The sequence below is a fragment of the Rhinolophus hipposideros genome (assembly GCF_964194185.1).
Source record: "Rhinolophus hipposideros genome assembly, chromosome: 3".
NCBI classification, from domain to species: Eukaryota; Metazoa; Chordata; class Mammalia; order Chiroptera; family Rhinolophidae; genus Rhinolophus; species Rhinolophus hipposideros.
Window position 1 is genome coordinate 47,373,081 of NC_138049.1, and position 17,442 is coordinate 47,390,522.

General features: G+C 35.5%; 1 protein-coding gene across 6 annotated transcripts in view; it reads right to left on the reverse strand.

Moving 5' to 3' along the window:
- The window catches only part of AFG1L (AFG1 like ATPase), a 182,773-nt gene that overhangs the window by 19,261 nt on the left and 146,070 nt on the right, over positions 1-17,442 (reverse strand). For all 6 annotated transcript variants that reach the window (XR_013993152.1, XR_013993153.1, XR_013993154.1 and 3 more), the window contains 2 exons: positions 15,527-15,597; positions 15,170-15,270 (listed from right to left, as the gene is read on the reverse strand). Coding sequence is in view for 3 of the 6 variants with exons in the window: in XM_081045262.1 (XP_080901388.1) it covers positions 15,170-15,270; positions 15,527-15,597 (172 nt within the window). In the remaining 3 variants the exon portion in view is untranslated. The remainder of the gene's footprint in view (positions 1-15,169; positions 15,271-15,526; positions 15,598-17,442) is intronic.

Sequence of the window (17,442 nt, forward strand, 5' to 3'; positions counted from 1 at the left end):
GTGAAAATGTTAATTCATATCCTAAAGAAATTAATAAGTGAATCAGAGCAAGGTTGCATACCTCTCTTTGCTCCTAGATAAATAAAGGGCCAAACCCTTCAAACTGAGTAAGACTAACAGAATTCCTCACTCCATCTTTTGGCCAAAAGGACAGCCTTGAATTATCTGGCTGCCCAACTTTTATTAAAAGATACAGCATTCATGAAAAGATTGAATGTGAGTCTATCCAATCTCTAAACATTTAAAACTATTTCTCTAGATCCAGCCAAATAATGAGGAGAAAAACTTACTTGTAGGCACTTTTTTGACCTCTATAGCATTAGTTCGTACCCTGTCATTATGCCCCCAGCTTGTACAATCTGTACAATACAAACTTATATTGGCAGCAGGATTGGTGCTGAGAAAACTGTGTGCTGGCATGTTTTGGAAGTCCTTTCATGAAAGGCTCAAGGGCCAGAAAAATCTTTGCTTCTTCTGAGTAACTGATTGGCTTCTATCATCTAACTTACTGAATATCTTTTCCCCTCTTTGGCTAGAGGAGGCTCAGGATTGATTTAACTGTTCAATTTTAAGAAGTTTTAGAAGTTTATGACATGGACTGATGTATATTATAATAACTTTTCTCGTCTTTCAAGCTTAAGTAGTCTCTATTTTCCCTTTGCCCTCCTTTTTTTTAAAAAAAAAATTAATTCTATTTGTGTGCCTGTATACACAGACACACATATAAAATACTTCTTAGAATCAAGTAAGGTTATAATAAATACATGTTAAAATTATTTTTCTATTTCTTTTTAAAACTTATTTTGTTATTTAATTTGCTTTTAGTTAAATAGGAGGCAAAAGAGACAGAGAAATAAAATATCAGTTAAGAACTTCAGATACAAAACACCAGTGCTTTTAATTTTGTCAGTTAACAAGTATGTACTAAGCATTCATCAGTTGCATAGTACTAAATGGAGAGACTGGAATTCTTAGAATAGGTGGATTTTCAACGGAGAAGGAATTTGCCCAATATAGGGAAGTAGAAATCTATTTCATGAACAAGGAATAGAATGGAATTTGGTCTGAAGGAAGTAGCCTGAAGCATCATTGGCTTTAATAAAGCAGTGAAGGGGGAGATTAGGAAATGTATTTCAAAGGCTGCAGTGGTTCACAATGATGTGCATAATTAACAATTTGCATTTGTATTAGAACACAATGGAAATGCAGAAAGTTCAAGAAAAAAGATGACAATACCAAAAGGTATGCAACATTTTTTACAACAGCCAAGACATAGAAACTTAGTGTCCATTGATGGATGAATGGATAAAGAAGTTGTGATATATATACACACATATATATATGTGTATACACACACATATGTATGTATACACACATACACATACATACATACATATATATATATGTATATGATAGATTGAAAAGAACAAGGTGAATACGAGAGAAATCTATTGAATTAGATGCAGAGAGGTCTCAAGGCCAAAGACAAGCCATCAAGAGCTCTGACATTTTCAGTTTGATGGCCAGAGGAATGGCAGGACTTTGAAGAGAAATACCTGAGGTAGGAGAAGGGGGCTTACAAACAATCTACAACTGAAGACTGGAAATCCAGGACTGAAGCTATAGATCTGGCAGTCATTTATACAGATGTGTTAGTTTGGAGTTGAAAGAATCAATCAGCACCTGAACTGACATCAAAAAAGGAAGAGATGAGGGGCACAGGTGAGGTTGGAAAACATGGGAGTGAGTGGAAACGACAGCCAAGGTCCTAGTGTAGCTAAATCAAAGGTACCATCAAAACAACGAAAATTTCCCACCATTTTACTGAATAATTTTAAAAAATGAAAGCAATTTACTAGACTGGTAACATTTTGGGATTTGGATGATACTTTGTACAAGGACTTAATAGGTGTGTATACCAAGCCGCTGCTCTTAATTGCCTAAAATTTCCACTTTTCAGCCTTCATGTAGATGAAGAACTCTGTAAACTGCAAATTATTATTCACATTTACATGGAAATATAAAATTATCTTTCATACCCCTTTTATATATCAGGGGTGCAAAAAAATGTATACAAGTGGACACTTTGGTCCATGTTGCTCAAGCAGTAGTTTGCCGTAATCAGAAGTGTCTAGATGCTGATGGGAACCACTTTGAGCACCTCTTGTAATTGCAGAAGTCAAATGTGACTTGTATTCATCTTTTGTTATCAGTATATATTAAGTATTACACTTTTAATACAGTTTTCTTTTCTTAAAATGTATATACATTTTTGGCACCCTCTGTGTGTGTGTGTGTGTGTGTGTGTGTCTATACACACACACACACATATATATGACTAATATTCAGCCATAAAATGAAGGCAGTCCTACCATCTGTGACAACATGGATGGACCTTGAAGGTATTATGCTAAGTGAAATAAGACAGAGAAAGACAAATACTGTACTATCTCATTTATATGTGGAATCTAAAAACAAAAAACATAAAACTCAGAAAAGAAAAGAGTTCAGATTTGTGGTTACCAGAGGCAGGGAGTTGGGGAAAGGGAAATTGGAGGAAGGTAGTCAATATATAACAACTCCCAATTATGAGCTACGTAAGTACTGGCACAACATAATGACGATGGTTAACACTGCCAGGTGATATGGAGGAACGTTGTTAAGACAGTGGATCTTAAGGGTTCTCATCACAAAGAGAAATTTTTTCCTTTTTATTGTATTTATACAAGATGATAGATGTTAACTGAACCTATTGGTGATCATTTCACAATATCTGTAAAACAAACCATCATGCTGCACACCTTAAACCTTATACAGTGACGTATGCCAATGATTTCTCAATAAGACTGGATAAAAGATATGAAAGATAATTTTATATTTCCATGTAAATGTGAATAATAATTTGCAGTTTACAGAGTTCTTCATCTACATGAAGGCTGAAAAGTGGAAATTTTAGGCAATTAAGAGCAGCGGCTTGGTATACACACCTATTAAGTCCTTGTACAAAGTATCATCCAAATCCCAAAATGTTACCAGTCTAGTAAATTGCTTCCATTTTTTAAAATTATTCAGTAAAATGGTGGGAAATTTTCGTTGTTTTGATGGCACCTTTGATTTAGCTACACTAGGACCTTGGCTGTCGTTTCCACTCACTCCCATAATGTTTTCCAACCTCACCTGGGCCCCTCATCTCTTCCTTTTTTGATGTCAGTTCAGGTGCTGATTGATTCTTTCAACTCCAAACTAACACATCTGTATAAATGACTGCCAGATCTATAGCTTCAGTCCTGGATTTCCAGTCTTCAGTTGTAGATTGTTTGTAAGCCCCCTTCTCCTACCTCAGGTATTTCTCTTCAAAGTCCTGCCATTCCTCTGGCCATCAAACTGAAAATGTCAGAGCTCTTGATGGCTTGTCTTTGGCCTTGAGACCTCTCTGCATCTAATTCAATAGATTTCTCTCGTATTCACCTTGTTCTTTTCAATCTATCACGTACACCTGGTTTAGGGGACGCTTAGGAGCCGAAATCTAGTCGGTGCTGTTTGCCAAGCCATGCTCCCTGGTGAGGGGCAGAATCCCCCTAGAAAGGCTCACCCTTGTTCCAGGTAAAGGCATGATTTGCTCACTTAGCTCCTTGCCCATCTTGAGGAGCAGTTTCATCTAATGCACACAAAGGCTCTATATATGCGTATGGTAGCAGCAGGGCCAATCTCTACATCTTTGCCAGATTATTCAAAAGAGATCTGTTAACAAAATAATGACTAGTTTGTTTTATGCTGATAAAGGGTCTAATCCAAATGCTATCACCTGATATACAAGCCCTTTCACACTGATTTCAACCCATCTATCCTGCTTGAGCACATACCACTCTCCTACATACCATCTAAGTTCCAGCCATGACTCTGAAATTTTCTGGAAAGAAAATTCTGGATTTTCAGGCTTTTTTTCCCTTTCAGCACATTAAAGACGTTGTTGCACTGTTTTCAGGTCTCTGTTACTTCTGATGAGAATTTTATAAATCATATTGTCACGACCTTGGCAGCTTTGAAATTTTCTTTATGTTTGGTTTTCACCAGTTTGACGGACGTGCCTAGAAGTGATTTTCTTTGTATCTCCTAGGGGTTTGTTGAGCTTCTAACAATGGTAGATTTACATATTTTATTAAATTTGGAAAAATTTCAGTCACTATTTCTTCAAAATAAAATTTCCGCCCCATTCTCTTTCTCCTTCCCTCCTGGACCCCAGGCAGACTTTTTAGCTTTGTTTCTTGTTTTTCCTTTAATGAAATCTTTCTCTATTTTCAGATTGCATAATTTCTATCGATCTATCTTCAAGTTCCCTGATGCTCCTGTCATCTGCCATCTGCTATTACAGTACATACAGGGAACTTGTAAATTTTTCAGGTTTAGAATTTTTAACTTTTAATTTTAGAATTTCTCTTTGGTTCTTTTTTTTTGTAGCTTTAATTTCTCTGCTAAGATTTCCTATTTGTTTGCAGATTATCAGTATGTTTTCCTTTATAATCTTGAGGATAGATATAAAAGCTACTTTAAAACCCTTACCTCTAATTCCAACTTTTATGTCATCTCATGATCAGTTTCTGTTGCTTATCTTTTCTGTTTTAAAATGGGTCTGATTTTCCGGTGTCTACATCAATCTAGTAATTTTGGATTGCATTCTGGATATTGATTTTTTGTTGTTGCTATTTTAGCAGGTAATAATTTGGCTAGTGTCAAACTCTAAACTCTGACTCCTCTGTAAATCTCTGTTCAGTTTTTTAGCCTTTGCCATGCACAGGTTAGCCCAAGATTTGGGCAGAATTTCTACGGAGAATTTTGGGCTCTTCCTTTGTTCTCTCCTTTCAATGATTTCTCCTCTTATTTTCCAGCTGTTATGGTCACTCTCCTCTGGTTCCTCAAGGCAGGAACAGCACAGGTTTCTACTGAATTTTAGATGTCCCATATGAGGCCAACTGTGATCTGTTCTCAGGCAAAAGAAAAAAGAAAAGAAAACTAGAACAATAAGAAATTCACCAGTGCCAACCCTGTCTTCCAAGTGTTGACGGCATTCCACGTTCCCTTTGCTTTTGGTTGCTCAAATGTGCCTTCCAGATAGTTATAGATTTTGTCCAGAGTTATAATTATGATCTATAGGTGGGTTGGTCATATAGGAGCTATTCTGTCATTAATGGAAGTAGAAACCTCCTGAGACTTCACTTCTCTGAATAAACTCTATAATTTCCTACCTCTGTGTTTTTCATGAAAACACAAAACCACAGAGGAGGAAGAGATCACAAAGGTTGTCCTCATGATCCCCTATTCTTTGAAGAATGACAAAACAGCCATCCTTCACACATTTTCTCTTCTAAATTAAGATTGTGTAAGTGTGGAGACTGACTCTTATTCATCTTGGTACCCGCTATGGCACCTAGAACTACGCCAGCTTTCCATTAAGTACTCAGTAAATATCTGTTGAATGACTAGGGAGAAGTACCATAAAATATGAAAGAGTAGAGCTCTCTCTGTTACCCTACGTAAAAGGTAACTTAAACACAGATACAGCATGTTAGTTTATTTAATAAAGTTTCCTTCCTGAAAGAAGGGTATTCCCAAGAGGAGATATTATTTGCTAGAACGTGAGGGTGAAAGTTACAAACTTTCCTAGTGCATACTGCCCCATTAATCTTCCTAAAACATTACCTTAGGTACCATGTTCCTGCTCAAAACTTAAAATGACTCTGTGGATCAGGGTAAAAGTCTGTATTTCTCTGCCTGGTTTTTATAGAGCATCTGAGATTTCCATTCTTGTTTCCCATTTCTCTCCAACATGTACTCTGTTCTCATTAGGCAAGTATTTTCTGTTCTTCCTGAAACATGTAGTGCTTGGCTTCAGATCATGGTTGAAATTCCTCCACTCTGCTCATCTAAATTCTACTCACCTTTCAAGGTCAAGATCAATTTCTTCCTTAAATCTCATGTCTCCTCAGAATCTTTCCAATCTTTACTATCCTTACTTTTAATTCATGATGCATTCACAATATGTACTTAACTATTAAGTACAGTTCTTTCCAATAGACTATTACAACTGAAAGGAATGACAGAAATTAGCTGATTATGTCATACATTTTACAGATGAGGTACTTGGACCCAGAGTGGTTAAGTGACCGGCCTAAGGCCATTCAGCCACAAAGTATCTGAATAATGATTGGAATTCATATCTCTTGACTCAGTTGGGCCTCTTTCTACTCTATTACACTGTCGGCTATTTGGTTCATGTTATTTCCTTTATTAAATTGTAAACTCTTTGAAAATAACTTCTTACGCTTCCTTTATATTCCTTATAACATAGTGGCATACAGATACAGAAACGTTTAAGAAGTAGTTGCTGACCACTTAATGTAACAATCTTGGGGAGGATATCTTACATAACATATATTACTTGTTATGTAATAAAAGAGTTAAGTAATATTTGACCCTAAAATACATGGAAATCTTATAATTTCTTGATGTTATAGCTCATTTCTAGTTTTTTTCTCAAAATCTTTTGCCTGACTCAATAATATCTGCAAGTTATTTTAAGAAACAAAAGTAGTATATTCTAACAATTCTTAAAACTATAAAATACGTCTCAAAGTAACGTAGCTAATTGGCTATATCTTCTTAAATATTCTAATTAGCAAGATACTAAGTAATTACTAATTATGAGTCAACTGACCTAATCTAAGGGAAACGTATAATGAAGTATATCAAATTATGCACTTTATGATGGGAAACAGAAAAACTTGAAAATTATGAATCAAAGAATTACTTGATAAAAAAATTCTTTTCTATTAAAAAAAAAGAGCCAGTTGGTAGGTAAGCATTAGATAAGCCAGCAGTATTAAAGCTATTTTTTTAAAAAAACCAAACAAGTAACTTTGAAGTATTTTATAGTCATATTAATTGGTTACCCTATGATTTCATCATATAGGTCTTCTGTTTGGAGAATATTCCTAGTTATTACTTAGGGCTGTGATACATTTATTATTAAATCCAAGAAAGACCACTTACTTTAAAAACAAATTCTAATTTTAAAAAGCTAATGACCACTTTAATGTTAAAAATTTTAATTTATACTTCTTAATCATTGTCTGAGCAGGTAAATGACACATTCCTCCCAAAGACTGAAACAAATATTAATATTAGTTTATCATACTTTCTTACAGAAGTGATCTTAGAAAGAAATATGAGGAGTTGTGTCTACTTCTACTACTAGACCCGATCCTCAAAAGAATTTTACTCCTTAGACAGAGAACCTAATGAAGGTGAACAGTTTTTAGCATACTTGTTCTTCTCTCAAGACCCTCTGGGAATTCGTAGGCACTTTCTCCCCTATGACAGCGACCAAACACATTTTCAACCATAGCAGTTAGCAGCGCAACATAAATACATTTATAGAAAATGAAAGCAAATTTTCTCCCTCAGAGAAGCTTTAGGTAGCTGAATATGAGAAGTCCATCGCTTGCAGAGTTTAAAATCTGTAGCCATACACCGTGACACCTAAGGAGCTGTTCTTGCCATCATGTGGGAACAAAAGCTGAACAAGACGGACCTTCAGCCTCACAATGAGTCCTGTCACAGAAAACTGCCCAAGTGAAGAAAGTGGGAAGGTGTTCTCTCAACCCAGTTTCTCTCTATTCCTTCTGATTCTTCTTCACTCTCCCTTTTGTCGTGGAAATGAATACATTTATTCTAAGTGGCTACAGTTTTCAAATTTCTAATGTAGCCCCTCTTTTATCGGCTTTTCTCTAAGCCTTTTTTTCTCCCTCTCTTTCAAAATAGTAAAACACAAAACACATCAACAACCTTTAACCAAATATATAGCTATTTCCTTGGAAGATACATGTCGTTGGCAACACTTAGTAAAAACTGATGCTTCGTTCAACCTCCAACCTTGCATATTTTTCTTTTATTTACAAAATTTCAGAATAATTAAATAAATTAAGGTAAATAAATTACTAGTATACATCTTACTTTTTAAAATCAAATTATGGTATAGGTCAATTAGGAGATTTTATTCCAAAAACTTTTCTTATAATACTGAGGGCCCATATCAAACAGGTTAGGTCAAGGTATGTATGTTGAAATTTTACATCTAACTTTGTATGTCATGTATTCCTTACTGCACATTCAACAGCATCCCCCAAATTGGCATTGCAAGGCAACTGGATGACCCGAGTTTGTAGGAGGCTTCAGGATCGGTTGAATGATTAGATAAGATGATTTTCAAGGTGCCTTTAAGAATAAGGAGGGAGGAGGGTGATAGATGAGGATAAAAGGGATCAAATATGTGGTGATGGAAGGAGAACTGACTCTGGGTGGTGAACACACAATGTGATATATAGATGATGTATTACAGAATTGTACACCTGAAATCTATGTAACTTTACTAACAATTGTCACCCCAATAAACTTTAATTAAAAAAAATACTAAGACTATGACTCTTTAGCTTAGGGGTTGTGTAGGAATGTGGGCAGGGAAAGACAGAAAGAGGGCAAAAAGACTTAGGGACTCATTTTTGACACTGGATTCACATTCTTCCCTGCAAGAATCTGACCTATTCTCTGCAGAGCTCCTTGCAATCCCACTTCTGCCCTACCTGTCCACTACGCTTTTGCCAGGCTGCCTGACTGCCTTATTTGGATGTAGTTTCGCCAGAGGTCAGCATATTTGGAAAATGGACATCCCACATCAGCAATGCTATAAGAATGGTTTTGTTACTGGGAAGGTAAAGGGCCAAAAAGATTCCACGGCCACCTTGGCTCTGGTGATTAATGTCCTATTCCTTGATGCTAATCATCACGGGTAACATCCAAACACCATCAGCCTTTGACTCTTGGCTAAATAGTAGGGATAAAAGCTATTTATCCTTTAGTATTTGTTGAAAATGTACTGAGTGCAGGACACAAACCAGAAGTAGTTTCCGACAAGTGGTTTCACTTGAAATACATGAAATGAAATAAAGCATAAAACAGAGAAAGAGAAGGGAAACATTTCTCAACAACTACCCAAGAGATACTGTTCAGTACAGAGTTTAATGATACCTAAACTAATATGATATAATCAAGATTAATAAACAGATGAAGGTCAAAGTGTATCAGATGGACCTCCTTCCCTTGAATACTAAGAACCAAAGACAAAAGCTAACGAACAAGAAGCTGACAGTAAACAATGTACACACCCAGGCATATGCATCAACTGATATGTTTTTCTACTCAGACTTTTTACGAACACACCTGGCCACCTGTCATTATTTTTATGACATAAATAACAAACTACTCTTGCAGATAGTTACTTGTGAGCACAGTTATCAGTTGAGGAAACAATTTTCTGCAGGTGTAAAAATTACATTTCTCAATAAGGAAAATTTAGGTATAGTCAGTTTACTCATTAAGCCTTTAGAATTCTGTTTTTGCTTGCTCTCTTTGAATTGGGTTCTTTCATTATTGATCCATAGAAGTTAACCCTAAAGTAAGTCGTTCTCAAACTTTTTGATTCAGGATCGCTCTACACTCTTAAAAATTATTGAGGGACATAAAGAGCTTTTGTTTTTGTGGATTTATCGCTCCTAACATTACTGTATTAGAAATTAAAACTGAAAAAAGTTTTAAATATTTATTAATTTACTTAAAAGAACAGTGAGAAAACCATTACATTCAACGCATCAAATTAACATAAATAACATTTTAATGAAAATAATTATATTTTCCAAAATGAAAATAATTTAATAAGAAGAATGGCACTGTTTTACATTTTTTTTGCAAATCACATTAATGTCTGGCTCAATAAAACAGAGAGGGGTATCTGCTTCTACATTCAATCTATTGTGATATACTGTTTTGGTTGATGTGCAGTTGGAAAGGGAAAAGTGTTTTAATAACCTTATCAGATAATTATGGACACTTCTCTTTGATGCTAAATGAAAACTCAATGAGAACATCCTTCTAAAAAACACACTATGGAAAGAGGCAGAAAAGAGTAACTTTATAGTGGCGAAACCAGACAAACACTACTTCAGACAAACATGATCAAGGTTAGCACCAACAGTGAGCAGTCATGTTGATAGTATGTACCCTTGATATGATATTTGAAAATAGCACTTGACCTCTGCAGTCTTCCTCCCAAAACCCATAATTCCAGTCTAATCATGAGAAAAACATCAGACAAATCCCAGTTGAAAGACATTCTACAAAATAACTGACCAGTACTCCTCAAAACTGTCAAGGTCATCATAAACAAGGAAAGTCTGAGAAACTGTCATGGCCAAGGGGAGGCTCAGGAGATATGACAACTAAAGGTAATGTGGTATCCCGGATGGGATCATGGAACATAAAAAGGACACGAGGTAAAATCTAAGGAAATCCGAACAAAATAAGGACATTAGTTAATAATAACATATCAAGCTATATTTTAATAAAAATTTTTAAAAAAACAGTAAAAAATAATATATCAATATTGGTTCATTAATTGTAACAAATGTTAATGTAAGATGTCAATAATAGGAAACTGAATTTGGGAGTATATGGAAATTCTCTATACTATCATCTCATTTTTTCTGTAAACCTAAAACTGTTCTGAAAAATAGAGTCTCTTTTTAAAATTGTGTAAAACTTCACAAGAATAGTTTTTGCTTTAACTAAAACTCATTTTACTTAGATCAAGTTTAACTGTCCAGATTCTCTCTAACCTTTGGGTATGCGTATTTAGACAAGAAAGAATAGTTTTTTAAATGTTAGTTGCAATGCAGAATCTGAAACAGTATTTTTAAAATTATGTTATATTAAACTTCATTAGCCTTTCTTGTACTTTAAATGGGGTTTTTGTCATGCATGATTTTGTAAGAGTATGCATTGGGTGTTAGAAAATATTGGTTCAATGAGTTATGTAGATCTTCCAACTGTTGACACATTTAATTATATTATGTCAAAACTTTGCATTTGTTAATAGCACCATGAATCTCATTAGAAAAAAATGTATAAAAATTGGGAAGCTATCAAGTTCATGGGGGCAGCAACATGTTTTCCAAAATTCTAATTTTCACTTGTTTGCTCAAATTTTATCATTGGCAAAAAATACTTTTCAGTTGTTTTTCTTAAGGTGACAGTCTTACTTCATTAATTTTCAAGAAAACGTCTGTCAAACATTGTGAGAAAATATCTGCCAAGCCCGAATAACCATATTTGTCAGTCATTCTTTCAAGTAAAAAATTGCATTCTATAAGAAAAGTGGCTAGTTCAGCTAGAGACTCAAACAATTGCACAAGTGCTTTTCCTCAATATAACCATTGTATTTAGTATACAGCAGAAGTACATTACGTGTACTTCCTTCATCATGAAGAATATTCAAAAGACATGTTCTCAAGGGTTGAGATTTAACAAAATTAATCATGTTACCACTTCCTCAACAACATTCTGAAGTGAAACTGTTTTTTGTTTTTTTGGGGGCGGTTTTGCTGTGAGAACATGGGCAATGAAGAAATACAATATGGTTTAGTGCACTGCCTTGATTCAGCTAAGGTCCAGTAGTTTTACCCACTACTGCTCTTGTACCACTACTGCAAATGCCACCACAGTGAGAAAGGTAAGCAGTGTCTTAGTATTGTTGTAAGTTTTGACCTCAAAGAACTCTAGAACCACACTCTGAGAACCACCGAGGCAGATATCCATATTTCTGACTTCTCCACTATCCTCCAATTAAGCCCAATAACTGTGTAAAGGTAAGGAAAGGAAACCTGAGATTTCATGTCATGTCCACAGAGATGAATCTGTTTCACTTTCCTTTACCACTACTCTGATATGGAGGGAGTGACAGGTAACAAAGATCACCTAAAACTCTACCTTCCCACAGTTCTCTAAAACAGGGTCTCCCAACCTTTTTCATAGCATGGCAGGGAGGAAAATAATATTTTTAGAAAGGAGTAAAGAAATGAGGCTGCCTAAGGCTTGAGGTCTCTAGCCTGGAGGTATAGGCCCTAGACAACCTTCAGGTGGGCATAGGGGTCAGAAGATGTGCCCATTCCCAGTGGGTATGCCAAGATCTACATGAATCAGACAGTTACTCGTATGTACTAAGGTTCTCAGCACACATGGGGCTCTCAGAAATGTCTGTTCCCCAGGCAGGTACACACTTCATAAAAGGCTCAAAGCTTAGTCAGGTTTGGGAATTCACAGAGTATCTGATTTTACTTAATGGTAGAACCAAAATTCTATGAAAGATTTGATGTAATTGAATGTAAATTGTCCAGAACACTTTCAGACATAGTGTAGTGACTAAGAGAGGAGAATCTGATTCCCAGATTACCAAGGAGTTCAAAGCCTTGGCTTTGCCACTTACCGATCTTGGGAAAGTAACTTAAGATCTCAGTGCCTCAATTTCTCAACCTATAAAATGGAGACAATAATAGTGCATACCTACTTGAAGGATAAAATGAGTTCAATATATAAAAAGTGTTTAGAATGATGCCTGATACGTGGCAATGTTCTCTATTATTATTATGCAGTTGCTATAGGGTCTACGAATTGGGACTGCTTCTCTGAACATGACAGTGTTGAATATAGATTTGCAAAGAAAGAGAATCCCAGAGATACCACGTGGCTCAATGTTAACCAGCAGGGTTCCAGGTCTATAGTAACATGCTTGGAGCAGGGAGGGAGAGAAATGTGAGAAGAGACGAACGGGCTCTTTTAGTTTGCTTATGGCATCCATCAAGGGTTTATAGTCAAAATGTTATATCTATCAAGACACTAATAGAGAAGTTTCTACTTAATATATATAAGCCTATAAATACATTATTTTTTCTTGGCAGGAGCCATGGCTCAAAAATAATCATTACAGACTATCTATCCATCCACCTCTTGCCAAAGATTTTTTTTCATGATGGCGTCAGGAGTTGTGGTTAGATGAGCCCCAGGCTTCGAGAGCCTCCCAGAAAACTAGAATAGGTGATCCAAAGCTTGGACTGTCCCACACACATCAGATGAGTGCTTCTTTACTTTGGGTTGAACGTGTTTTGTTTTGTTTTTTCTTTACTAAATGGTTTTTGGCAACTATTTAGCCTGGCTCATAAGATCATTATAATTCATTAAGAGTTTTAGGTTATATATGAAGCTGAATGATTTCAAGAGTCCTTGAATACTATGCAAGTATTCAATAACTGCATTGCCACAGTTTTAAAGTTGCAAAGAAATATAAAATTATCATAACAAGAAAATAGTCACAAATACACAGAGCACTTAAAAATGTAGCCCTTCCTCAAATACCCCTCACAGCTTAATACTAGTATGTAACCCACCCATTAGGTCGGTGTCTGTCGTCAGTCATTCAGTGCTTGTCTGATGCAGTAAACATTCCACAATTACAATGTAGATGAAAAGCAAACCTATCCGTGCAAAGCCACTGAAAAATGAAGATCTTGCCAACTTGTAGAAGAAGAAAAAACATCAACAAGGATAATATACCATGAAAAATTTAAAAGAAAGTAATTGAAATATTTATGAATTTAAAGATTTTGAAAAAACTGATGAACTCTTTAAACAGCTTTATAAAAATGATATTCCATGTAACCAAACAACCAAATCATGAAGTGTAGGATGTACTCATTTATCAACCTAAAATTTTGTCAAGAAGGTTATGTCCAAAATAGTCATTTGATCATTGTTATTCTAGGAATTTAGTTCACAGCTGCTGTTATAATCCATATTTTTGTCAAATAAGATCGAGGCTACTTATTTTTATGTGTTATTTCCATTTTTCAACATGAAGTCCCAATTAATGTTCTTCCCCACTACCCCCAGACAGTACACTGTAGATTTTGGTCCTTAGTTAACAGCCATTTCCTGGTACTAAGTCTTCTGAAATAATGAACACATTAAAAATACAGATAAATATTTTTATCTACTCAGTACCTGCTCCAAAAGGCCATCTTTGCCGTAGTACTCCAAGATACAACAGGTATGTCCTACCTCACTCCTCACTAGGGCCCTTTCTGTGGAAGGAGGAGGAGCTTCCTCTTTTGTATATACAAGATTTTTCTCAAGTTTATTTCTCTGGCAAAGCACATAAAACTTAAATGGAAGCCTTTATAGAATTTTGTCTGGAGATATTAGATTACCCAGGACCTTGATAAAATCGATGCAGTAGAAAGGTGAAGGATTCATATCACCCAGAATGACCTCCACTAAGAGATTGACGTTACATCCTGTCAGAGGATCCTACTTGACCCCAAAACTTATTGGTTTTAAAGTGTTTTATTTCTGTAATAACAATTTGTAGACTGGATTTAACTATCTGGATAGAAGTAATTAAGTCACTAGCCTTTAAGAAAAGTACTGATGAAATGGCTGGCAGGTATAAAGACTTTCTCTTCTTCCTACTGAAAAACAATTCTTTTTTAGTTACCGAAAAGTCAAGATAAATCAGAGATCAGCTGGAATGATGATTTATACATGACAATTGAGATGTTATGCTTAAAGTTCTGTGTAATTTGGATTTGTTTCAGTCTAAATATATTGAATATTGAGTACTGAGAATTCCAGAGCTTTTAAAAGACAGAATTCTTATCTATAATGAGTCTGTAATTAAGGTCTTTCTCATTTATATGAATGTATGTATATACATTTTTTCCCTGTTGAATACATTATTATATAATGTAGATGTTGCCATTACAGAAATTCACTTTCTTTGACCCTGGCCCCAGTTGGTCAGATAATATGACAATAATAGATGGGCAATGAGAACAAGGCATGAACATTCTTTTATGTCATACTTCCTTGGATCATGGTAATATTACTTCATCTTCCTTTCCCCACATACTACCCTCACCTCAATTTAAAAAAAAAAATCTCTTATGTTTGGCTTTTACAAAATATTCCTAAAACTGATTTTAATTTTGATTCCCGCAACAGTTGACAGTTCTCTCAGTATTTCTAATTTTGCTTTTGAGTCCTCCTAAGTGCAAATTGTGTGCCAATATCTATAAAAAGCACATGGTATGTGTATTTCCCTTCATGAGACTGTGAAATCAGTTCTGACTCTGTGAATAGTATTTTAAAATCTGAAACAGGCAGAGAGGAAAATATGAAGAATTTTAACATGTGAAAAGGCCAAGGAGTCTGGACGCGTCTGGATACTTACTCTCTCACATAGCTCTTCAAATGTGCAGTCAGCAACGGTTCCACAGGCTTTATTCAGCCGCAGCTCTCTGCCTTGCACTTTTAGAATCCTTGGTCTAGTTACTATGGGAACATGAACAAAGACTCAATCTTGTCTGGATAATTACTATAAAATTCATCTCTTACAGATAGGAAATGCATAGCTTGATGAATAATAGCACATGATTCAACACATAAATTAGACAAAATGCTGATACAATGACTGCCACTTGAGCGTGGCATCAACCCATATACAGCAATGGAACTTATTAATTGGTCAGTGGAGATTGGGCATTGTGTTCTAAATGTATTCTCTTTCAAGAGAAATTAACTTACGTACAATCATTTTGTTTCTGAGCCAGCTCATCAAACAACTTATCCATGACAGCCTCCACATCAGCTTCACTTGTGCTACAGTGAAAAGAATAATAGAATATGAAATTAATAACACTTGAAGCCAACATCAAACAGCTGCCAGAGCCTGCTTAGCTTTTTGCCCAGAAAAAAAGAGAACAGGATGTTATGCTCTAAATACAAACATTAGATTTAGAATACACTTAAAAGCAGAGAATATTAACTCTCAGGTAGATGATTCTGCCTTATTTGCATACACTGAAAGACTTCTGTGCTTCTGGCTGTTTCCAGTAATGAGACGATACAGGCAGAGTAAGTCCATTAATACTATGTGTACACAATGAGAAGAAAGGCTTCCGGCTCTCTCTTGCATGCAAAACAAGAGCAAACAGACAAGGCAGTCAAGCATCCCCCAAAGTATCCTTTGAAATCTCTACTGAGAGGGTACATGTGAAATTAAATATTGAAGCTGCTTTTTTTAAAAAAATCAAGTCAAGCCACTGGCTGAGAGGATCAAACATCCACAATTAAATTACCAGCTTCGAAATACCAACTTGATCTGCACATCAATAACTTGATCAGACTTTGAGTATTAGGACAATTATAAACCACACAGTTTCTCTCAAAAGTCTCCCTGTCAGAAATTCAAGAAAACTCTCTCCTTCTGTGATGCCCACCATCGCGGCTACTATGAAGTTAGTCTCGTCAAAGAATCTTTTGTATTCTAATTAGAAATCACCATATGGTTTAGGGAACCCACATGTATAAATGTGATAATAATATGGCCTTTTTTCCTCTCACCCTTTTTTTTTTTAAAGGAGGGGTTAACAAATTAACAGTCGATAAAATAAAATAACTGGCAGAAGAAATAAATACTGTTAAAAAAATCTTCAAGTGAAAATGTAAGTCTATTTCAACTCCTCATACAAACTTGTACAGGATGCCCACCAATATGCTTAATCTGGACACACAAATCACTCTTACCGATGTCTGGAAGCAATTAAACTCAATTCTGGATATCCAGCTTAATAAAGTCTTATTGAAAACTAATATGACAAATTATTTTCTCTTTAGATTAAGCTTAAACGTAACCAAACTAATTTCTCCCTTGAGATACTTATCAGGTGGCAGGCATTCAACACACAAGCACTTAATTCTTCAACTGTTCTATGGAAAATGCTTTTAAAATGCAACAAAGCACACAGTCATTATGAAGGGTTTGGAATTGTCATATTCCAAGTAATAACCACTCCACCTCAAAGGATCTTAAAAACATCATTTGCAATGGTTAATTTTGCAGGGGCAATGTTATTTGACTTACATAAAAAGCTTTGTATGACATTTGAAAAGAGCCATATTAAGATAATGAAATGATACTACAGAAAGAATGATTACAGAGACAAAAAACAATTTTAAAGGTACAAAGAAACCATACGAGCCAATGTAACTGTCAATGCATGCCGAGCACAAATATGTTTAGACGGCTTCGCATCATTCTCGGGAATTCATTTGGAATCATTTCCACCTTGCAGTGGTGGTGTACACATGCGCAACTGTGGGAGAAGTGAGCTGCTTTTTAAGAGCTAGAGAAAGGTGAGAGCAATACCAGTCCCCCAGGAAGTCTGCTGGCTACGGACCCTATGGAGGCAGAAAACTGAATTCTGAAAAATTACCATGACAAGACAGTTACATTTCCAAAAGCATATTTGGTGAATAAACAACTGCTTACAAACTTCCTCAGCGGTGATTTCTTTTTCACTCTGTGCTCTAACATACTATATTACAATGTGGCCCACTAGACTTTAGTCAGGACACAATATCTACATCAATTACTATATGTGATTTCATTTCTGGTGACATCATGGGTGAAATTACACAATTATTTTTATTATAACCGTATCT